Here is a 25119-nt window from a genome sequence, read left to right as displayed (position 1 = left end):
AGTGAGTTTCTGGAAAACTGACCCAAACTCATGCTGTCCTGTGAGCTTCCGGGGCTCATTGGAGATGCTTTTTCTTTTTTTCTTTGGGCTCTTCTTCTGTGGATGATACCTTCCAACAGTTGGACGTTATTGCCATTCTGACTTCTGTTTCTTTCAGCCTCATTATCAACTTAATATTTTATTTTAAAAAAGTATAAATGTCCCATGAGAGGTGGGTATAAAAATATCTCAGTGACTAATTTTTGGTAACACAAATAGTTCTTTTCCTCTGGCCTCTCCAGTGATAACCTGATGATATTGTTTGCTGGTAGATTTTCACTAAGGAAGGACCCACTTATATAGGTTCTAATTCCTCTGGATCAAGCTCTAGGGCTAGATTTCCCAATACCAGCACATGGCACCTGCCAGTGACTGCTCATCCTGGGTCCCAGTTACAGCCATGCTCCTCCTACAGCTGCACACGTCCTCATGAGTTTGAATCCTAGCTGCGTTCTCCTCCCCTATAGAAGCAGCAAATAAGAAGAAGAAAAAGTAAGGAATGATTTTAGCGAATAATCAGAGACGACATATAGCTCTGAAAGCTCTCTTGTATCCCACCTTACTATTGTTGCACCTGTTTGTTATACATCGATGGTGTAGGAACCATCCCTAGACTATTGGCATTAAATGAATGTATCTGGAAGGTCCGTTTATGCAATGCTGGAGTCTAAACGAAAGTTCACTTGGATTTCCCAAACAAGTCTTCTCTTTGAGGCACGGTACTCAGATTCACCACATAGTTCATGTGCTAATTCTTTTCCTAAAGACTAAAGTCCTGTCTTAGTGCGCTGAACATTGAACAGTGAATGGCTTTTCCAACTTTTTTCCATTCAAAAATGTTATTTGGAGTTGGCTGGTTTCCACACCCTGGAATGAAGATTCATTATCTAGACACAGTTTGCAGTTTCCATAACCTCATCTTCCCGTCATGCAGCTGGAAGAGATAGTGTAAGTTGCTAATACAGCCTCCTCCAGACAGTGCTCTGGTTGCTTCGTGCCATGTTTCAATATCAAAGAAGAAGAGCAACAGATAAGTAGACATCTCTGGTTGCTTTGTACATTGTGAAGGGAAAAAGCATGATATCTAAATGGGCAAATGGCAACGAGGTAGCTTCAAGGACAGGGGCCTGGGACTGGCAAGTGCAGTGTGTGTTCCCGTGGTTCTCCCCCTTCTTGGGAGCACTTAAGAGTCGAGGAGGGGGCTTCCCTGGTGGCGCAGTGGTTAAGAATCCACCTGCCAATGCAGGGAACATAGGTCTTCTCGCTGGTCTGGGAAGATCCCACATGCCGCGGAGCAATTAAACCCGTGCGTCACAACTACTGAGCCTGCACTCTAGAGCCCGCGAGCCACAACTACTGAGCCCGCGTGCCACAACTACTGAAGCCTGTACGCCACAACTACTGAGCCTGTGCTCTAGAGCCCGTGTGCCACAACTACTGCACGTGTAGGGCTTGTGCTCTGCAACGAGAGAAGCCACCACAATGAGAAGCCCGCGCACCGCAACGAAGAGTAGCCCCCGCTCACCACAACTAGAGAAAGCCCGCGGCCAGTAACGAAGACCCAACTCAGCCAAGAATAAAAGAAAAGAAAATAAGAGTGGAGGAGGGTAGGAGGTGGAGAAGATAAAATGTTTCCACTGTTATCGGGGTAAATCTTGCTACAATTGGGATGATGATAAATTGTCTCACTGGGAGCTTGGCCAGAACAGTTAAAGAAATGTGAGGGCTCAAGAAGCGTTTTCCCTTTTACTCTGAGCACCCCGTTTCTACACCTTTTCAATGGCTCTGATGAAGCCTTCCCAGGAGTCCTGGTTCTTCAGACCATAGCAGCTCTGGGTCAGTCCTCAAACCCAGTGACTCGGGAGGGTAGGAAAAAGAGTTGGGGGTGAGGATGTGAAAGGAAATACGTGACAGGATGATAAAATGGGATGTCGCCTGGGCTTCAGCGAGGCATGAAGACCATAGACGCCTCACTCCAAAGTGAATTGTGACAGCGAGAGAGACAGCAAAAGAGAGTTCAGCCCAGGCATCCCAGGACCCGTTAGGTGACTCACCCACAGTGAGTCTGTGCAAGTAGGGGATGATTGTTTTGAAAAAGAGAGCACAAGGGCTTAGTAGTACTGCAAATACAAGGTTACTGATGGAGACAGTACGTTTGTGACTTAAAGTGACCCAAGGACTTTTGGTCACTCCAGAGTGGCCAGCGCAGTGCCAGGCCAGTGCTTTGTCCAGGGCCAGGGCTGACTGTCCCCACGGAGCAGAGTCAAGGGGACCAGGGACAAGTAAAGCTGCCCTTATGATGTGGCTCATGAGCTCTTCTGTCCAATGACAGGCTCCACATGGTGCGGGTGTATGATAAGGGACCACTTGGAGAGTAAGGAATAAAGACAGGGAGACTCCAGTGTCCGCCATGAGTGGACACCCCGTACCTCCGGACTGACAGCTGTCTCCCTGCACTGGGAATAGCCCAAGATGGGAGGGTGAATGGGTCCATTGAAACGCTGTAAATCACTCCCAATAAAGTCCAGCTGAAACGATACATGTTTACCATTTGTATCCTGTGAAACGTGCTGTGCAGTCACCTTGCAATGATGGGATCTTACGGCTTTGGTCTTGCAGCAAGAAGTCCAGAGCTTCTGTGTTATTATGGCTTTGATTTCTGTGCCGTGGATGCTTCTGATTAAGCCGTTTATTCTCAGAGCCAGTCATCGGAGATCCCAGGTAAGCGCCATCCACTTCCGTTCACTCACTGAGGGTAGGAATGTGGGCTCCCTGCAAGTGTAAGTTGGGCTTTAGAGAGAACACCGCATTGACCAGGGCCTGAAGGACCTGGTGAGGTGAGGAACTGGCCCACCCCGGGGATGCTTCCTACCATAGAGCTCAGCTTTTCCTTGGGGCTTTCTTGATTCCAGCATAATGGTCGCATTTAAATCTTACCTGCTGCAAACCGTGCTTGGGGTGTGTGTGCTGAGTCAAGTGGTAGGTAATGACTTTTAAGGCTCTGAATGCGGTGGTTTTATTAGTTGAAAATAAGAGTCTTTTACTGTGGTTTTGGTGTGTTAATGAGTATTGAAAGTTGTTTTCATCAGGATTCTAAAGTTGTGGGCTTTTACTGTATTATGTTACAGATGGTGAGAGGGAACTAGAGGAGGAAACACGTTTAAATAAGTCTGTTCTTGTTTTTCTGATTTTCACCCTATTGTCAAACACCAGTTTCAGCCCACTTCCTCCTTTTGTCTCAACTTCTCCTGAGCCTCAGGTTTCTCAGGGGGTGATGAAGTGTTTACTGTCAGCCTAAATCAAATAGGATTTGGGAAGATTAACCTTCCAGGGACCATTAGAGTCTAGAAATGACACACAGGCACTGTTTGAGATGATCGGTCTCTGCTTCCCCCTGTTAGTGCGAAAGATTAAGTGGGCTGTGCTGATATCACGTATGTTTTAAGTGGTTGGAAATATTTTCAGGTAAACTTTTTTTTTTTAACATCTTTATTGGGGTATAATTGCTTTACAGTGGTGTGTTAGTTTCTGCTTTATAACAAAGTGAATCAGCTATACATATACATATGTTCCCATATCTCTTCCCTCTTGCGTCTCCCTCCCTCCCACCCTCCCTATCCCACCCCTCCAGGCGGTCACAAAGCACCGAGCTGATCTCCCTGTGCTATGCGGCTGCTTCCCACTAGCTATCTACCTTACGTTTGGTAGTGTATATATGTCCATGCCTCTCTCTCGCTTTGTCACAGATCACCCTTTCCCCTCCCCATATCCTCAAGTCCGTTCTCTAGTAGGTCTGTGTCTTTATTCCTATCTTACCCCTAGGTTCTTCATGACATTTTTTTTCTTAAATTCCATATATATGTATTAGCATACGGTATTTGTCTTTCTCTTTCTGACTTACTTCACTCTGTATGACAGACTCTAGGTCTATCCACCTCATTACAAATAGCTCAATTTCGTTTCTTTTTATGGCTGAGTAATATTCCATTGTATATATGTGCCACATCTTCTTTATCCATTCATCCGATGATGGGCACTTAGGTTGTTTCCATCTCCAGGCTATTGTAAATAGAGCTGCAATGAACATTTTGGTACATGATTCTTTTTGAATTATGGTTTTTCTCAGGGTATATGCCCGGTAGTGGGATTGCTGGGTCATATGGTAGTTCTATTTGTAGTTTTTTAAGGAACCTCCATACTGTTCTCTATAGTGGCTGTACCAATTCACATTCCCACCAGCACTGCAAGAGTGTTCCCTTTTCTCCACACCCTGACGTGGCTGATGGTAGAGTCGGGGACCTGGGTGGGTCCAGGCTGGAGTTCAGGAGGTTCGTCTCTAGGTGGCGCTCTCTTTCTAAATCACCTACCTCTCCCACTATTTCCTGCCAGCCTTGACCAGATCCAAAACCTGTCTGAAATATAATTTATGTGGGATATAAATACACAGGAAGACAAACCAAAGACTGCTTGTTTGTTGTTTGGTTAATAGGTGAGAGACCAAGATGGTAAAGGAGAGTTGAGGTGGACCATTGTCCAAATAGGTGAACTGGTGTTTCAAAGGAAGGTGGCAAATACCTTTCTGCAGAAACAGATGCAACTGTCTTTCTTAGAAACTCAACCTGTCTGTAAGTCGAGGACTAGGTTACTGCTGGCTCACCTGAGTCCCAGGACTCTCAAACCATAGCTTGTCTTATTCTTTGCTCCACAAAAGCTGTTTAAATAGTGGCTGAGCCCAAAGTGACGGATTTCTCCCTTTTCCCCACAGATGACTTGTATGACAGGGAAGGAAGTAGAGGTGCTTTTGTAGTCTGCCATCTTGGGCGATACCTCCTAGGCTGACTCAGGGGAACAGGGGCTCCCAAAGGCTGCTTGGAGGCCTGCCTCCTTGGCCCCTGGGATGTGTAGCTGTCGATTGACTCCTTAGGCTGCTGATTACATGGTCCTTTTTCATGTTAGAAACATTTCCTTCCACCTCCATCCAAGAGATGATTCCATAATGGAATTATCTGGCCTCCTCTCAAGTCCCCCTGTGAAGCCTTAAAGAGGCCCAGTTCATAGAAATTATAAACAGACTTGTTCTGATGGGCCTTGGGGGAAATGAGCAGAGGTCCCATCTCCTCCGGCTCTTCTGTAACCCTGTAGCCCTGGGTCCCTGCAGGACATGGTTTGGAAACCCCTTCACGAGAGGACCACCTGTGATGTGGCCCTTTTGGCACGCACCCTGTAGGCAGCCAGTGAGCGCACACCTCCTCCCCAGAACTACTCACGCCAGCCCCCTGGACCGCCTGGACCACCCACATTCCGCTTCCTCTTCTGACTTGCTGCCGTGGACCCAGGTCTCCTATCACTCCGTATCCCAGGTCACAGTGAAGTAACTTTGCATTTCTGTTTAAAATCTTTGCATTTACATGCGTGTTTTCTATGCTAAAATTCATTGAAGTATAACCTACATACATCAAAGGGCACAAATGATAAGGGCACAGATCAGTGAAGTATCATCACACGAACACATCCGTGTGACCAGCAGTCGGATAGAGATGCAGAACACCATAGACCCTGAAGTCCCCGTGTGCTTCCTTCCGGTCACTGTCACCCCAAGGTCAACCACTATCCCGACGTCTAACACCATAGGTTAGTCTTCCCTGCTCTGGAACTTTATGTAAGTGGAACCATACACCACGCCTTCGTCTGGGTCTGGCTTCCTTCATCCAGTGTTATGTTTGAGAGATTGTGTGTGCGTGTGTGTGTGTGTGTGTGTGTGTGTGTGTGTGTGTGAGAGAGAGAGAGAGAGATAGCTATGTATTATAGTATTCCCTTGCGTGAATATACCACAATTTGGTTATCCATTCGTATATTGATAGTTATTTGGCTTTTTTCCAGTGTTGTTAGTAATTACAAATAGTGCTGCTGTGAACATCCTTGTGTCTGTCTTTGTGCACATGTGTTTTACGTGTTTTTAGACAGTTGCAAGTAACTCATTTAAAATTGATTACTATTTTATTTCAGATGGCATCCAGCTCAAACATTGTGAGATGTTTAGTTAGGGGGATTGCAAAGTATATTTTGAACGGGAAGAAGAGTCAGTAAGATCCACAAAGTCCCAGTGTCAACGCTTCTACACAGTTGTTCATGCTCATTTGAACCAATTTCAGGATATGACCAGAAAAGGCTAGCATTTAAAGATGGAAATGGAAAAACTGTCTGTTTCTCCTTTGGTATTTTCTTCCTTAAGTTGATGGGGAGAGAAAATAGGATTTCAAGAAGACAAAGTAATGTTAACTTGAGCCCCATTTCCTCACCATGGGGCAAGGAACCATGGGCCAAGGGGAAAGGCTTACCCAGAGCCCCCTCTTGGTACCCAGCACCCTGGAATTCCTGTCCAGATGGACACAAGCCCACTTCCAGGGCATAAAAAGGGCCAACCACAGCACCGGCCTGGGTACCAGTGACCCTGGTGTGGCCAAGGGGCAGCAGGACTCCCAAGGAGGGAGTGTGGGTGGAACGTAGACATTTGGGTGGGAGTGTCCACGCATGTGCACACGAGGCCATGGCCCTTGTGCTGTGAGATGAAATCACAGGTGAGAAGGGAAGGGTCACACGCCAGGGTGCAGGGCCAGCTCTCCCATGCTGCCATGTCCTGGTGTGGGATGCTGAATTTGAACCTGGCCTTCCAAGTTCTTGTGAGAATTTATTTATCAAGACAGACGCCAGAACATATTTTATTTAGGAGTTTGTTGGCTTGATTTCTAACTTTTAAATATTTAAACATATGGCATGTGGGCTTTCATTTGTACCTTTGCCCAAAGATCTGCAAATATCAGGTTCAGACCTGCTGAAGAAAGAATGGTAAAGACACTTTAATGCCTAATTTGCAATATGCCACCCGTGAAATTATTCTAGGAAAAACTTTGGATGTGGGACATTAAATTTCACAGTGACTTGAAAGAAATATTTTCTTCAGACTCAAGGAGAAAACCAGGCCAAATTGAATGGTGACTACACCTAGATTTTTTTTCCTTGAATTTTTTTCTTAGCTGTTTTCATAAAGTGATGTTTTTATTTTAAAAAGTATATTTGTGTTGGAAAAGTCATTGTCTAGTCCGTTTGGGCTGCTGTAACAAAATACCACACACTGGGTGGCTAAAACAACAGAAATTTATTGCTCACAGTTCTGAAGGCTAGAAGTCCAAGATAAGGTGTCAGCATCGTCACCTTCTGCTGAGGCCCCTTTCCTGGTTCACTGCTGACATCTCTCTGTGTCCTCACCTGATGGGAGGAGCTCGGGAGCTCTCTGAAGCCTCCTTTATAAGGCACTAATCCCATTCACGAGGGCTCCACCCTCATGACCTAAGTGCCTTCCAAAGGCTCCACTTTCTAATACTTTCATCTTTGGGGGTTAGGATTTTAACATGAATTTTGTGGGGGGACACAAACATTCAGACCATAGCAGTCATTAATCTCTCCTGATTTTGCTTGTAGAAATCTGGCTGTTTGGGTCACACGACGATTGGTTTACTGTAAAGAGTGTGATTAATTTGGCACGTTCTGGAACACAGTGGAGAAAAGCACATGCCCTGGAATTAGACTGCCTGGATTTGAATCCTGGCTCTGCCACTATCTAGCCTTACCAGCTGTGCAGTCCTGGGCTCATTTCTTAACCTTTCTGTTACTTAAGTTTACTTCTCTGTAAAATGGGGTGATAATTGTGCTTACATAAAAAGACTGAATAGAAGGTTTAGAACAGTATCTGGGACATGGCTAATATTTAATGAGAGCCTTTATTTTATATAGAAATTTTGTCATTCGAAGGGTGAATTTGACACTGCATTTTCTTATTTGCTGAAAGCTACAGGCCTCCAGGATCCAAGAAGATGCCACCGAGGACATTGAAGGTGACAACTCCAATCCTCCCGTGAGCCCTGGTCACAGGGCTTCTGCAGGTGCCCATGGGGCTCAGGATGACCACGATGAAGAGGTATCTGGGGGAGTTCCCTGGTGGCCTAGGGGTTAGGATTTGGTGCTGTCACTCCCGTGGCCCAGGTTTGATCCCTGGTTGCGGAACTGAGATCCCACGAGCTGCATGGCCAAAAAAAAAATTACTTATCTAAAGCAGAGGGAAGAGGTATTTGGGACTTGACACCCTATGAAGACTTCCAGTTTGTACAGATTCTAGAAGCCAGATCTAGTCAGGGATGGTGCTCACGTATTTGACAGCCAGTAGTGTGTGGGCACCAGCCAATCAGAATGGACTTAGGCAGTAGAGCTGGGAGGGTTGGGAGGACCCTGCTGGTGGCAACCCTGTCATCACTGAGTCATGGGAAGTTGGGGAGGTCCCAGGAAAGGGGGGTCACTTAAGCTTACAGCTACTTACCAACCAATCAGGGAGCATTTTAAATCATTTCGCCCAGGTGCCGCTCTATCTGTGAGTATGAGGTGAATATCAGCCTCACGTTTAGTGACATAGGAGGTCCTGAATGTTACTGAGGTCTCCTTGGTCAGAACTGTGCCCCTGGGAGTCTGTAAATTTATGATGATCTTTCCCATCAGTGACCCTCACTCATGAGAGCAGAGGCCAAGTCTGGTCCCTTATATTGAAGCAAGAAGTGGGTTATGGGGCTTCCCCGGTGGCACAGTGGTTGAGAGTCCGCCTGCCGATGCAGGGGACACGGGTTCGTGCCCTGGTCCGGGAAGATCCCATATGCCACAGAGCGGCTGTGCCCGTGAGCCATGGCCGCTGAGCCTGCGCGTCCGGAGCCTGTGCTCCGCAACGGGAGAGGCCACAACAGTGAGAGGCCCGCGTACCGCAAAAAAAAAAAAAAATAATAATAATAATAATAATAAATAAAAAAAGAAGTGGGTTATTTATTCTCAGTCCTCGCCCCCAGCGTAAGCACCCTCAGATGCCATCCCCGCCTCTGTCCTCAACCCTGGCTCAATCTCTTCTTTGTTCACTTATCTTTGTAACATCGTCTGCCTCTCAAGGGAAGTCACAGATTCATGCGTTCTTCTCTCCTCCCTCCCTGTCCCTTTCCATCCAAGGCAGCCGCTCCCCGCTCAGGAATGTACCATGTTTTCCCAGACAAGACGGCTGGTGGTTTTTATACCATGACTGAAGTCACCCACGGTCCTGGTCCTGAACCCCGGGCAGGGGGTTTTAACCCGAGCTCTGTTCTAATTCTGGAGTGGGGACAGGGTTCCTGAGGCCTGAGAAATGCTATAAATAACTCTGTCTGTGGTGTTAATTACTTTAAAAAAACCAACAAGTATTCATCTGCACCAATGAATAGTTAATTAGAATGAATGAAAAATCTGGATCATGGAAAGTTTTCCCAACAAGATTCCAGGTACAGAGAGTAACCCATATTCATGGTGATTGGTATTCCTAGGTCTGTCAGACCTGCTGGAATGTTTTAGAATCCAACCCACACATCTTCTGACTCATCAAGTCCCAGCCTGTCCAGTACAACCTTCCTCATCCATCCTCCTTGTGGCCTCGGTATATATCCGGTCAATGTTCACCTGCCACCTCTTTCGTGACCCAGCTGCCTTCACTGGGGGCAGCTTCAGGCCCCATTTGATGGCTCTTCCCCCAGTACAATAATGCCTGGGTCTCCCAGCACAAGGCACATACAGGCTCGACTCTGCTTCCCCCTCCAGGTCCTGTCCCACTTCTGTCCGTACCCGGAGTTAGCCAAACTCCAGGTTAAGGGCCCAGTTCTCCAGACTGCCAAGTCTACCCAACACTTCTGACACCACCCACAAGTCTGGAGGTCCCCTCAGTCTCCCTCTTGTTCAGTCATTTGTAGACAGCTCACAGAACTCAGGAGAATGCTATACTTTCAATTACAGTTTTACTTACAACAAAAGTCTACAAATCAGAACCAGCCAGAGGAAGACACAAGTAAGCAGAATCTGACACTGGGAAGGTTCCAAATGCAAAGCGTTCTTAGGGACGCATGACTCTCCCGGCATTGACATGTGGCAGTATTATCGTATTGTTAACTCAGGAAGCTCCCGTGAGCTTCTGTGTTTGATGTTTTATTGGGGTGTCATTATGTAGGTGTGATTGACCCAAGTGCAATCCAGGTGGTTGCACTCAATCTCCGGCTCTGTCCCCTCCCTGGAGATGCGTTTGGGTTGATAACGTGTGGCTGAAAGTCTCAACTCTCTAACCACGTGAAGCCAGCTCCCCCGTAAACTACCAAGTGCCCACCATAGACACCTCATTAGCAAAAGCGGTGAGGTGTGGTCCCAGGGACGGACCATGAATATCAGACGTTTCTTTCACTTGGGAAATGCCAGGCGTTTAGAGGTTGCCTCCCAGGAGCCGGGGCAAAGCCAGACCTCTCTTTGGCTGAGGTTCATTCTTCACCAGACGTTCCTCTGTTACTGTGACTCTCTCTACCCACTCTCTCCACCTCTGCCCATCCCCGCCCCTTCAGTTCCTCTCTGCTGTTTTCACTGATGAATGGGAGGGGAGGCACTGATTTTGGTCTTTTCCCCATAGCATCTGACTACAACCCCCAGTGACCACAACCCCCATTTCTTCCAGGATATCCCTCCATCCTTGACGTCCTGGACCGCAGCCCTGTGACTGCTCCCAGCTCTTTGACCTTTTCATTTTGTCATCAATTTCCTTCTTTCTTATCTCTGAGTTGAGATGTTTCCTAAGTGTGGCAGCTCTTCTTCTCATGATCTTCCCCTAGTTCATGTTCTCTTAGCTCCCACTCTCACTCCTCGCACAGGTGTGGTCCCAGGTGTCCCTTTCCAGCCCAGACTTTTCCTCTGAGCCTGTTCTGCCTCTGCTGGTCTGTGCTGAGAGATTCAGCCTGTATGGCCAGCTATCACCTGCAATGCAACACGTCTGGGAATCAGCTACTCCCCTTCTCCAATGTATTCATTTCTGCCAGTGCCATTCTTTCACCCATTCGGGCTCAGGGACCTCAGAGCCCTGTATGACCCTGGCCCTGCTGGGTGAGGGACCCTTCTCTGTGTTCCCACGACACCCCTGCATACTTGGTTATTGCATTCCCATGCTGATGTGTGGTAACTGTCTGTTTGCATCTTCTCCCTGCTGGGCGGTGAGCTGCTTCAGGGCAGGGATGGTGCCAGTCAGATTGTTTCCCTCATAACATCAGAGTAATGAAAGAAAAGAATGATCTATTGCTGTCTTTGCATTGTTCCTTTTCCCCTCATACCTGGATTACTAACATAATCAACAAGTTGGCTTTTTTTGCTTATGGGCTGTCCTTTCCCTGATCCATTTTTCTACCAGATTAATCTTGCCTCCAATATTTCTTTATTTTATTGAGATACTTCTACCGGTTCCTCATGACTCCAGGTGGTTTTCTCGATTGTGTCCATCCTTGCCTTTCCCACGGCTTCCACAGCTGAGTCTTTCCTCACCTCAGCAAGCTCCCAGTCGAGCCAAATGGTTTTTCTCTCAAACTTACCTTCATGATGCTCCCAACCACCTGCCTTTTCCTCACCCGGAGTCATTTTCTTTACCAGGAATGAACTGGCTTCTCTTTTTCCCTCCCTGTTCTTCACGGCTCAGCACAAATCTCAGCTCCCCTTACCAACCAACCACTCTGCTGCTTTGAGCTCTTTTCAGCCATTTCTGGGAAATGTTACTGCACACACACCATGTCCTACTGTGGGCTGCTCATTCTGTTTCTACAAATATATTAATACCTATTTCCCCCTCGTTCAACTGGAAGTGTCTTAACAGCAGAGTCCAGGCCTTATTCGTCCGTTGTATCATTTGTAATACGTTTGAGTAGAAAGTACTTAATGAAATAGCATTACAAATTCTCTCTTTCAGTTCAGCTTTGGAGACGTCTTTGTGCATCAGGCCATCCACACGATTGAGTACTGCCTGGGCTGCATTTCCAACACAGCCTCCTACCTCCGGCTCTGGGCCCTCAGCCTGGCGCATGCACGTGAGTGAGCGGGCCGCATGGCAGGGTCACCATCGCCTGTCCCTTTGGAAACAGATGCAATGTACTTCTAGGTGAAAGTGGCTTCTGGGTCATCTCTGGTGCGCTGACCAGAAGAATGGCTCTTCTTTCATAGTAGAAGTGACCTTTTTCAGTAGGTCTGGCTTTATCTTGCTGGAATGGTTACCCTCTGTATCAGCTTCCAGTTGCTGCTGTAACAAACTACCACATATGTGGCAGCTCAGAACACTGTGAAATTGATTATCTTACCGTCTGGAGGCCAGAAGTCCTATAAACAAGGTGTTGGCAGGTCTGTATTTTCTGGAAGCTCTTGGGGAGAATCTATTTCCTTGCCTTTCCTAGTTTCTGCAGGCCCCTTGCATCTCCTGGTATAAAGATTCAAGCCTCAAGAATGACTTAAGTCTGGAATCCTGACTCATCAACTTACTGTGTAAAACCCCTCTTGATTTCTGCCTGCTTCTCTAGTCTTGTCTCTTGGTATTTCCCTCCATGCCCCACTGGCTCCCGATTACCCCCACCCGCTTCCCCATTTCATGTGCAGTGGCCACAAGGAGCTGCACTGAGGCTCCCGCAGATGCCACACTAGCTGGGCCCCTCTGTGTGTTTGCCCTGCAGCTCCCTTGCCTGTAAAATTCTTCCCTTCTTTCACTCTCTTCCCACCTGATGTCTCATCCTTCCTTCAGAACTCAGCTTAGCTAGCACCTTTCCCGGGTAGTCTTCCTCCCTGGCCCCCAGTCTGGAAGGTGCCCTTCCCCTGGGTTCTGGAGGTGCCCCTATCCTAGCACCGATTGTAATTCTGTCTCATTAGCCTGTCTCCCTACTAGAGTGTCATCTCCTGAAAGGCAAGGACCCTGACTTTTATCTCTGCATTCCCAGCCCTGGGCATAATGCCAAGAACAGAGAAGCCAGGCCAAAATGTGTGCTAAAGGGATAGAAAGCAAAGCAGTGAAAGTGAGCCTGATCGTTGACTTACAGCAGAAAAGCAAGTGCTCAGCGTCTGTGTGGTCTTGACTGCTCTGGCTGTGTTTGTTTCCTTGCACAAACTCCTGTAATTACAGTATCTCCCTGGAAGGGGTGGGGGTTTCTCTGGTATCTCTTCTTAAAAGGGCACTAATCCCATCATGAGGATCCCACCCTCATCTCCCAAGTACCAATCACTTTGGGGTTAGGGCTTTAATATATGAATTTGAGGGGCTGGGGGAGAAACAAACATTCAGTGCATATCAAATCATAGTACATATATTCTTTTGTGTTTCGCTTCTTTGGCGTAAGATGATGTTACTCGGATATATTCACGTTGCTGCCAGTAGCTATGGTCTGCTCACTTTCATTGGTGAATAATATGCCCTCCTATACTTGTCCTCTTGATGGAAGCTCCTCCAAAGCTGCGTAGACAGTCTCACACAGGTACCCTAGGGCACACACGACCGCCTTCTCCACCTGGGAGTGGAGTTGCTGAGTCGTAGGGTGTGCAGGTCCAGGATTATGGTGTAAGAATAGTCTGCATTTGCCCGATAAACTGTGTGGTTGAGAAAGTTTCTCCTGCATCTTGCAGAACTGTCTGAAGTGCTCTGGACCATGGTGATGAACATTGGCCTTCGTGTGCAAGGCTGGGGAGGACTCATTGGGGTCTTCATCATTTTTGCCATATTTGCTGTTCTGACGGTAGCCATCCTTCTGATCATGGAGGGCCTCTCGGCTTTCCTGCACGCCCTGCGGCTGCACTGGTAAGAACTGGTTGTAGGGTAGATGCTCTCAGTGTGCTCTAGGGAAGGAGGATGGGCTGTAGGGCCAGCCAGCTGGGTTCAAATCCTGACCTGCTGTGTGACATTAGCAATTCACGTACCTTTTTGGAAGCTTAGTTTAGTCCCCTTGTTGGTATGATATTAAATGATGTAATACCTGGGAGCCTATATACATATACAGTGACTGCTCTGTAAGACATGTTAGAAATGTTCATTTGTTATTATAATTGGCTTCAACTGTTGGTAAGATGACGGATCTGAAAGGCTCGCAGAGGGCAATGCTGAGCAAATTTGGGATGTCTGGCCTTTGTTGCTGAGTGCTGGAGTTATACCAACAGAACAGACAACTAAACTCTTTTTTTTTTTCCTTTTAAAATTATTTATTTATTTATTTGGCTGCGTCGGGTCTTAGTTGCAGCTCGCGGGATCTTCGTTGTGGCATGCAGGCTTCTCTAGTTGTGGCGCGTGGGCTCTCTAGCTGTGGGGTGTGGGCTCAGTATTTGCAGCGCATGGGTTTAGTTGCCCTGCAGCATGTGGGATCTTAGTTGCCTGACCTGGGATCGAACCTGCGTCCCCTGCATTGGAAGGCAGATTTTTAACCACTGGACCACCAGGGAAGTCCCGCGACTAAACTCTTGGAAAGTGGAAACAGAAGGAGGATACCCAGCAGGAGGAAGGCACTCACTGGAGGCCCTTGACATTCACAGATGTGTCCAGAGACTGTCGGCCATCACTGGGCTGACGAATATGAAAACATTTGTTTCGGCTTCTTTCTCCCCCAAGTCCCATTTCAGCCGAGGGTTTTGAGCGTGCTGTCCATACTGAAGCATCAGGGCTCCTGTGCACCCTGAACCAGACTGTCCTTAGCAACCCTGGGGCTTCCTCCCTCCCTCTGTGGCCACTGTTCATAAAGGAAAGGTTTTACACTTCACCTGTTGAGAGAATCACAGGGTCCCCCGCCTGAGGCTATAACATCATTTCTCCCCGTTTCATTAAAGAAATGAACTCTGCAGTATAATAAAGCGGAAATGATCATACATGATATCTGTTATGTAAGTTATAAAAATATAAGTCAAGGGCTTCCCTGGTGGCGCAGTGGTTGAGAATCTGCCTGCTAATGCAGGGGACACAGGTTCGAGCCCTGTTCTGGGAGGATCCCACATGCCGCGGAGCAACTGGGCCTGTGAGCCACGACTACTGAGCCTGCGCGTCTGGAGCCTGTGCTCCACAACAAGAGAGGCCGCGATAGTGAGAGGCCCGCGCACCGCGATGAAGAGTGGCCCCCGCTTGCCACAACTAGAGAAAGCCCTCGCACAGAAATGAAGACCCAACACAGCAAAAATAAATAAATAAATTACTAAACTCCTACCCCCAACATCTTCTATATATATATATATATATATATATATATATATATATATGTCAAGGCTCTGGTGGGTCTGCAATCACGTAAGCCCCACAGTTTAAGATCAGGATGGAAACAAAAAACCTCGTACAACCTGGTGACACGCTGTCTCATCACAGCTCCTTATCCAGTACTGCCTAGCGAGGGCTTCCCGGCTGCTGGGAGCTGGGGGAGGTCATGCTCTGGTCCTTGAGGCCACTAGCAAAGGCCTGGAAGAAGTGGGGTCGGGGGAGGGAAAGGTGTAAGAGGGAGGCAAGAGAAGGATTAAAAAAAAAAGCCTCAGAGGATTCCTGTGGTGGCTGCCAGCCTGGGGCGCCTTCGTCACCTGGTGCTTGATTTTACACATGCTCAGCCTCTCCCCTCCAGCTGCCAGCCTCTCCCCTCCAGCTGCCAGCCTCTCCCCTCCAGCTGCCAGCCTCTCCCCTCCAGCTGCCAGCCTCTCGTTTATGTGTTCAAACCCCCTTCTCCTTGCCCCTAACAACAGGGTGGAGTTCCAGAACAAGTTCTACGTCGGGGCTGGTTACAAGTTTTCTCCGTTCTCCTTTAAACAAATCCTGGACGGGACAGCTGAGCAGTAGCTGCACGTCTGGCGGCTGCAGCCGCCTCTTCCATCAGTCACCTCCTACACCAGTCTCTGTGCCAATGAAAGAAGTGTTGTCTTGTCTTTAACGTCAGCCTGCATAAGGCAGTCAATGGAATGATTGTTCTCGCTAACCGGAGGGAGGAAGCCATGTATTGTATCTGTAAGCCTTGGGATTTGATATGACTTAACCATGTCGTAGAGAGACTACACAGGCAAGTCATTTCAACCTCATGCGGGGTCTTAATTGTCAAATCCTAGAATGATTGAGAAATGGGGAGAGGGGAGTGCCAAACTGAGATTTTCTTGTAATTAAACTTCTGGGTCATCCACTTTGTTATTAAGGTGTCTTTTTTCAACATTATTCTGTAAAATTGAGTATTGATAACTATAGGCCAAAGCTAAACAATAGAGTTACACAAAGTAACCCTAGAGAAAGGTTATGGTTTTTTATTCCTCATTGCCTCCTTCCTCAAATACCTTTTTTCCTTGTCGGGGGCTAAGTTTTACAGGATTAGGGACGTTCTCAAGAGTTTTCACTCCAGGTGAGGAAACACAGATAATGTTCTCTGTTCAGATGGAGGCCTGGCCCTGGCGTGGCTCGAATTGTTAAATCCTGTGGAATGAAGTGTGACAACATGATATCATCAGTGATTTTGTTTATTCTCAGTGCACATTGTGCTGGAGTTAACTGGAGAAGGAGATCTGTAGGCTTCAGCAAGTTCTGGAAAATGGCTTGCCGGAAAGGAGACTGCCAGACAGTCTACCCTGATGCTCTCTGGGTCAGCCGGCCCCAGAGTCACTCCTTATGCATCTTCACTGGCAAACTTCCAAGATCCAGGTGTAGAGGAAGATGTGTTCCGTCGACTAGTCTGAACAGCCTGTGTTCAGGTTAATTACCATCTTTATGGTAACTATACGGGTAGAATTAAGTGTCATTAACATTGGTGTAGTGCTTTACAGTTTACAAAGCAGTTTCGCATAGTATCTAGCTTGTAATAAGTTTCCAGAAGAGCTGACCAAATGCAAAATCGCCTTTTGGACAGATCTCTCTTTTTTTTAAGCTCCCACCTGCCCCTCCGTGTAGCGGGGTTGATGATTGTTCATGTTCAAGTGTCGTTGTTCAAGCCCAAGGAAACGTCCGTGTCACCTTCCACGTTGGTGTCCTGACTTGTGCAGCACAATTTAAGGCACAACCAGGTGCTCAGCAAGTATTCATTTAATGATTAAAACAGGTCGAGCTCAAGAATGATATAGTTGGGGTCAGAAGACTCCGTATCTATGAGTTCCAACTTCGATACTTTATCATGTGTGCCCTTGGGCAGGAACTGGAGTGTTCCACGTATTGCTGGGGGTCGAAGAGCACCAAGCATGGATGAGGTACTCAGCCAATGGCATTGATCAAAGAAAAGGACAGACTAAAGTAGTACGTAAACGGTTCTTGTAAGTCCATAAATCCCTGTGCTGCCAAGGTCACCAGAGCGTTTCAAGGTTCTCTCAGCTCATCACTGCCCTTCTCAACGGCTATCTAAAAATACGCTATGCCTACATGGATCACAGCCTTTTGCCGTTTAATTCTAAACAGTGATGGCTGTGAGAAAAGGCGTGAAAAAACAAAGCTGCCCTCTGCCCTTTGCTTGCTGAGACCCCCATTCTTTCAGAAATCCCCGGCCTTCTTGAGAACGACATAGTAGTTTCCTCCAAGGATTGGCAGCCTCTTTCTGTCTCGATGAGAGATGTCATCTCCCCTTTAAAAAGGGATTGGGTGAAGGGCTGCTGAGAAGAGGGTGTGACCGGCATGTCACTCAGTCGCCCAGGATGCACGATTGTTCCTTAAAGAATCCTGTTCACAGAACTAAGCTGAAAGGGGAGGAGAAGACCTGCGAGCCAGGCTTCTTGGGAAGGGAAGTCCAGAAGCCCCCAAGAGGCCATCAGTGGCCCAACTTCCGTGTAAGACTCAGCTGCAGTAAGGAAGAGCAGAAGAGCCCAAAACTGGAAAGCTTCCCAGGAAATACAGAGAGGTAAGAAACTCCGACAGGCAACATAGATCTGGATTTGCTTTTTCTGCTCTGGGAGCCAAGGGGATTTGACCATTAGTACTTGGCTGAATACGGATGGAGTATAAAAATTTCTCTCTTCTTACTGATGATATTGCAAAACAAATTACATCTCACACACACACACACACACACACACACACAAGTTCAGTTTTAAAAAGCTCTACACGGCCTAATTATTTTTGGCTCAAAAATTAAGTGTAGCAAAATGCAGTAGAATAAAATGTCCATCAGTTCCTTAGAAATTGTTTGAATGAAGCCTGGACTCCATCTGAGCCCTTGAGTTTCACAGTAAATCCCCAATATGTCAGTTATTTGAAGGCAGGCAATGGTTACTTTCCTATTGTAGGTTTTCAGGAATGATAGTGAGGGATGTGGAGCATTCTTCCCCATGTTAGTCCCTATTTTCTTGAATTGGTCTGACTGGTTATCTATCTGTCCATCCCTCCATGCATTTATCCATCATCCATCCTCTTCCTAGGCTAGAAGGGATTTAGAATGACTTAGGGAGCCAAAGAATAGAAGATGCCAACTCAGCTTTTCCAACATTCTTTTTCAGCGTTGAGATTACAAGCTCTGTCTCTCAGTAACTTTCCTCATATTCATCTCCGAAATATTTCGTCCTCTTTATAAAAACTTTTTAAATGAAACTTTTGGCTGGAACTCAAGAAAATGTAGTAAGAGAATACTTTCCATATCTGTTAACTTTGAGTTAGTATTCGAGCGTCCTCTTAATGACATGGAATGAAAGCCCCTTTATTTTTTTTACTTATTTATTTTTAATTAATTAATTAATTAATTTTTGGCTGTGTTGGGTCTTCATTGCTGCCCGCGGGCTCTCTCTAGTTGCGGCGAGTGGGAGCTACTCTTCATTGCAGTGCGTGGGCTTCTCGTTGTGGTGGCTTCTCTTGTTGCAGAGCATGGGCTCTAGGAGTGTGGGCTTCAGTAGCTGTGGCACGTGGGCTCAGTAGCTGTGGCACGTGGGCTCAGTAGTTGTGGCACGTGGGCTCAGTTGTGGCACGTGGGCTCAGCAGTTGTGGCCCGTGGGCTCAGTAGTTGTGGCACATGGGCTTAGTTGCTCCATGGCATGTGGGATCCTCCCGGACCAGGGCTCAAACCCATGTCCCCTGCACTGGCAGGCAGATTCTTAGCCTCTGCGCCATCAGGGAAGTCCTGTAAGCCTCTTTATAATTCACAGATGTGAATAACAAAATCCTGATAATACCCTATCAACAACCCTGCACCCCTACAACCAACATGCCCCCACCAAGGAATCCTGTGGTTGAAGGCCCCGTATAACCTACTAGGGCAGGAATGAAAACTTTCTCTGTTGCGGGTAGTTTATATGTTTGTTTTTTCCATCCCTCGGCAACTCCCCTGACACTGGGAATGCATCTGAGCCTTGACCATCTTCAAGGAAGGGCTGGGCATTAGAAAGATTGATGTTACAGTTGGCGAAACTGAACGGGTTTGCTCCTCTGAGTGGAGTCTGGGTCACACGTGACTGCCAGCTTTTTTGTCCACCAGCACCACACCCCTGCACCAACCAGGCCATTCCATGTTCAGAAGGTTTTTCTTTCTGTAAAATACGCTGGTTTTACAATTGAAAGCAATGTAGAACAAGCGCGTTCTTAGTGAAAATTACCCCTTTTGTTGCGCTCTTCATAAGTATAAGGTGACTGGGTTGGGTGGATATCACTGTTACATATCTGATTAGAGAGGTTATTTTTGGTCTTATGTTCCAATAGGCGTATGGCACGTGTGAGGGCTTCCTAACACCACTTAAGCTGACCCTTGAAATTTAATCAATCTATTTTAGAAAACAAGCAAGTTTTTTTCCCCCAGTTTGGGTGGTTTTTAATTTGAGTCCAAGGTGTTTTCATGTTGGCCAAATATTAGCAATAATTGCATTTGGAGAGATATACATTTGATAACACTGTAGATGCTTAAAAACTTACCCTGAGTGTAATTGATTTGTGATTATGGTGAAATTTTAGAAATTTAGTTGATACCTTTATTCAGAGATGAGAAACAGTGCGACCATGAGCGCTTATCTTGCAGTGAGCACTGTGCTGTATTATACAAGCATTATCTCATTTAATCCTCATAACACACTTAAAAGAAGGAAGTTTATCAGTTAAAAATCACACATACCTGGCTAGTCCGAGTGTAGTGGTGTTTACAGTCGATCACAGACAGTTACAGATATCTTTGCTCCTTCTCTACTCCCACTGCTTCACTTGAGTAGCCTAAAGAAAGCGCGCACACACACACACACACACACACACACACACACACACACACAAAGAGAGAGAGCTTTATTTTTTCCCTGTGGAAAGTATGTCTGGAAGTGAACCATTCAAGGCTGCAGGAGAGCTTCAAATCCTCCTCGTCCTTCAGGTCTCAGTTTTTCAGGACTCGCCTCCCTGGGTCCCAGGACTCGGCAAAACAGGGCCTCCCTTACGTTGCCAGAGCAACCTCTGCTACCCTTGGGACCATGTGGTTCCCACCTGAATACTTGCCTTTATCCCCCATTAGATTGTAAGTGCTTTGGGGGCAGGAGCCCTTTTCATGATATTTTATTGTCTGATACATCGTAGTGTTCCATAAATATTTGTTGAAAGACAAAACACAGTTTCAGACATCTCTCCTGAAGTTTCTATGCAGGTGTGTATTTAAATGAGATTTTATGAATCGGGATCATTGTATACATACATTAGGTACATACACCTTGGAAAATGCTTTTCAGCGCCAAATAGCCTTTCACCTACGAGCTTTTAAATGACATTCTGTTACAGGAGTGTATTATACTTTGTTTGGTCACGTCTTTACTGGTCGGCATTTAAGTGGTACCCAATTCTTTCATCGCTGTTGTCAAAAGAACAGTGTGTTGAGCTTTCATGCACCTTTATCTTTGTTCACCTCTTTGATTACCTCACTAGAATGAATCCTAGGAGTGAAATTGCTTAGTCAACATTCTTTCATCTTTGCCTAACCGCTTTCTGGAAAAGTTGTAGCCATGTACACCAAAATCAGTGCCTGTTTCCCTTACATTGGGCACAACTGATCTTTAAGGTTTTTGCAAATCCAATAGAGGAAAATAACCCACTTTAATTTGAAGGCAGAGTTCTCTTCATATTATGGAAACCAAGTAATATCAGTCTCTTCAATCAAGAAACATGAAATCGCAAATGTGAGCCTCCCTTCCTGCCATCAGCTTGTTTCTTTTCCTTTCTTTCGGCCGTGCCACCTGGCTCATGGGACTTTAGTTCCCCGACCAGGGATTGAACCCTGGCGCTTGGCAGTGAGAGCGGGAGTCCCCACCATTGGACCGCCAGGGAATTCCCTCAGCTTTAATTGAAGAGAAACTGAAGCAATTATCTTGGACCTAACACCTTTCTCTCCAGGAACTCTGTGATGAATCACTTCTCTTTGCTGATAAGAGAAGGAAAGTATGTAGGGCATTTATGACCCATGGAGCTACCTAATCCGTTAAAACACACACATCAAATTAAAACTTAATAGTAAGTGGCAGATTGCCTGGGTTTCTTTTCTTGCCACTCAATACTTTAGCAAGCAGACTTGCTGGAGATTGTTATTACTCTCTAAAACGTAAGCCTTCATGATTGTTAAAATTGTAAAACATGTTTAGACTGCTATGAGAAGTCATAAAACTTGACTGGTAGAAGAGATTAAGTGTTGATTGAATATTTAATTTACTGTTAAGCATTTTAGTTGTAACTGAACTTAAGATGAACTTACTGGGATTTTAAAAAATTATTTGCCTACCAAACTAAATTCTTTTATTCTCTAACACTAAAAATGGCCAGAATCACTTTTGGTTTTTAAGTCGGCTACTGCGATTGGCATGGCTATTCTTCAGGAAAAAAATGGATAAATTTATGTACAATAAGATTCGCCATTTTAGAGTGTCTAATTCAGTGATTTTTAGTATAGTCACAAGGTTGAGCAACCATCACCACCATCTAATTCTTACTGAATGACCTCATTTTCATATTTTGATTAAGTTAGTAGTTTATCATCTCGAAACATGATAGTCATAGCCAATTTTTAATGTGTACTGAAGTCCTTTTTATAATCAAATTAAGCTGATTTTTCTCATAACTACTTTATTTTAAAAGTTACCAGATAAAGAACACCCCTCGAAAGGGTATTTGGACAGCTTCTGGAAAGGGAGCAGTAGGAGTTTCCAGAACAGTGTATCTTTGTGAATTTCAGCCTCTCAGATGGGCTGAGAGACCAATCATTTTTACTTTTTCCACCCTGTGAAAATAACAGCTTTTTGTACTTTTCGTGGTCTCCCTTGGTAGAGAGGATTTCATGAACTCATTTCTGAGCGTTATTGATTGCTCTCCCATCTGGGAATATTTGTGTCTCTGTGACAGTGTTTTAAGAAAACAAATAATATCTACTTTACAGTATAGTTGCTTTTCTGTGTATCTTTTGTGTCCCCAGCTAGATTAAAAACTTCTTAGGGAAGGGAACACTGTCAGACCCTCCTACAAAGTCTCCACAGGAGCCCACACAACAAGATACAGAGCTCGCGCTTGGCAAACGCTGATGACCTTGACGTGCTTCTCTACAGCGGCTCTGCAGCTATTTCTGTGTTCTGGGGAAAGGGGATCTTTGAGTTCTGATTCTGCTGCTTCTTAGTGGTCTGACGTTGGAAAAGTTACTTAAGAATCTCAGAACCTCATTTTCTGAACTATCTATTTTGAAAAATATTACACATCTTCAAAAGCAGAGGATGGTCAAATAAACCCCAGTGTACCTGAAACAGGAGGGAAGGAGGCAGGGCACAACCTTTGAAAGAATGACATAGCCCGAGGACATAAACTGATTAGACATAAACTGATTAGAACCAAATGGGTCCAAGATGGCAGATAAGTCGACTGCACTAGACCTTGAGCCCCAGTACACACTCACATCAGCAAGCTAAATGACACACCCACAGAAGCCATGACAGTTCCGAGACCCACCGTAAGGATCAAAAAGTGGGCGGTGGCCCAGTTCCTGGAAATCCCCGCCCCTTTCTAAAATAGCTGGAATACTCCTCCCACTCATTAGCCTAGGAAATTACCCACCCCTATAAAAACTGACAACCCCATACCCTGGTGCCTTTCTCACCTTCTGAGATGGCCCACACTCTGTCTGTGGAGTGTGTTTCTCTCTAAATAAATCCACTTCTTACCTATCATTTTGTCTCTCACTGAATTCTTTCTGCAATGAGACATCAAGAACCTGAGCTTCATTAAGTCCTGAAACCAGGTGTGTGATCTCAGTTGGAAGACTGCGGGTTTTGGCCGGGTTCGAGTCCCAGCTGCATGGGTTCAAGTCCCAGTTTGAGGTGCACGGTTTCATACCCACTATCCCCTTCAATAATTTTCACCATATGGCCATTCTTTTTTCATCTATACACCCATCTCCTTCTTTTGCACTCTATTCCCAACCCACCACTGAATTATTTTAAAACAAATCCCAGACGTCAAATTTCATCTAAATATTTCAGCATGTATCTCTAAAATGTAAGGATTTTTTTCTACTGTGACCATAATATCGTTGTCACACCTGATGATGTCATCAGTAATTCCTTAATATCATCAGACTTTCCACCTTGCTTGCAGTTCCCTGATGTTCTATCATCTCTTGTTCATCTCATTTGCTTTCTTCTTGTTGTTTTACAATTGGTTTGTTTGAATGAGGCTCCAGACAGATTAACTCATTTATTTGGCTGGTGTGTCTCCTTTCTGTTAGTCTATAGGTTCTCCTTTCCTCTTTTTTTCTTGCCATTTATTTATTGAAGAAGTTGGGGCATTAACCTGTAGAACTGCTAGCATGCTGGGTTTTTCGTATTGCATCCACATGGTATAGTTTGACACGTTTCTTCATCCCCTGTGTAGTTAGAGCTAGGGGCTTGTTCCGATTCATGTTCAATTTCTCTTGATGAGACTAGGGCACTGGTGATGTTGTGTATTTCCTTCCTCGTGCCTCTCATCGGGAACAACATCACATCTGATCATCTCTTTCCGTGGCATGAGGAGCCATTGTTGGGTTCAGGGGTTATAAGTCTTATCCATCTGAGTAAAATTCTCTCTCAGCCTTTCACCTAGTAGTTTATCAGCCGTTGATGGTCGTTGCCTGGATCCGTTATTTCTTTAGGAGTTGTACAATCACAATTTAATTCTATCCTTCTTTAGGATGTTTTCGCTGAAATTAAAAAATACTTTTCTTTCACCAACTGTTTGGTTACCCTGAAATACAGACAATCTGTACAAGAAAGGCAAGACATTTACTAGTTTTCAGAATAATGAGTTGGTTTCTTAGTATTCTCCAAAGGGGATCAGTGAGATTATCATTTTAGTAATCCTAAAATTTTGGTATCTTTGATGGGCTTCAGTTCTTTGCAACCATTCTTCTTTGTGTGTGTGTGTGTGTGTGTGTGTGTGTGTGTGTGTGTGTATGTATGATGCATAATGAACTCATATTGATATTTGCAATTCAAAATTAGGATATAAAGTCTTTATATAACTTCTTTGATTTTTGTATCTTCTTACACTGAAAATCTTGGTTCCTAATAATAGTAACATAATTTCTTTATCCTATAATATGTACTAGTATCAAAATAATGATACCAACATTATTACTAACAGTATAATTACTGAGAACAGGTTAAGATAGCTGTTTATCCCACTAGGGATGTAGAGTTCAATTACTATGTTAAAGCCATTTGAAAAAAATTTTTCACTAATTTCAGCTTTCCTTGTTTTATTTTTCTTTTGATTTTTAGGGTTAAGATTTTTTTAGGATTAAATACCCAAAAAGGGGTGGGGGGGGGGAGATAAAAAGAAGTGCTCCATGGGTTTCTGTCAGAATTAAATGAAAATAAGGTGAGAAAGCACGCTATAACATATGATTACACTGTAAACCGTAGGATCTATGAAGATGTAAAGCATTGGCTATTGTGATTAGTTTTCTGTAGCAAAGCCTACCTTCATTCCCAGTCAGAGGACCCTATTGGTTAAACTGTCAGGAGCTCACCTGGCCCCCCTCTCCAGGTTGATTACTAGCCACCAGGGCCCAGTTCTCTCGTTTGGCCATTCAATCTCTCCACGATTTAACTTGTCCGTGTTTCAGGTTTTTCCTTGTAAAATAGTGATAAATTATAATACCTACTTCACTGATTTTCTATGAAGATTAAAGGAGAATATACACTAGATTTTATTTCTTTCCTTCTTCCTTCCCCTGTTTCCGGCATTTTCCCTCCCCTGTTTCCTGCAGGGAAGCCGTGTGGGGAATTTGAACCATTTACAAG

General features: G+C 45.4%; 1 protein-coding gene across 1 annotated transcript in view; it reads left to right on the top strand.

Moving 5' to 3' along the window:
• The window catches only part of ATP6V0A4 (ATPase H+ transporting V0 subunit a4), a 38894-nt gene extending 22885 nt beyond the window's left edge, over positions 1-16009 (top strand). Inside the window, exons 13-17 of the mRNA XM_019930874.3 lie at positions 2659-2760; positions 7886-8014; positions 11864-11981; positions 13555-13726; positions 15634-16009. Of these exons, the coding sequence (XP_019786433.1) occupies positions 2659-2760; positions 7886-8014; positions 11864-11981; positions 13555-13726; positions 15634-15727 (615 nt within the window). The 3' untranslated portion in view covers positions 15728-16009. The remainder of the gene's footprint in view (positions 1-2658; positions 2761-7885; positions 8015-11863; positions 11982-13554; positions 13727-15633) is intronic.
• Positions 16010-25119: the final 9110 nt, after the last annotated feature.

This window comes from Tursiops truncatus, chromosome 9, assembly GCF_011762595.2.
Source record: "Tursiops truncatus isolate mTurTru1 chromosome 9, mTurTru1.mat.Y, whole genome shotgun sequence".
Classification (NCBI taxonomy): domain Eukaryota; kingdom Metazoa; phylum Chordata; class Mammalia; order Artiodactyla; family Delphinidae; genus Tursiops; species Tursiops truncatus.
The sequence above is the reverse complement of the archived record's forward strand: the minus strand, read 5'-3'. Positions and strand labels throughout refer to the sequence as shown.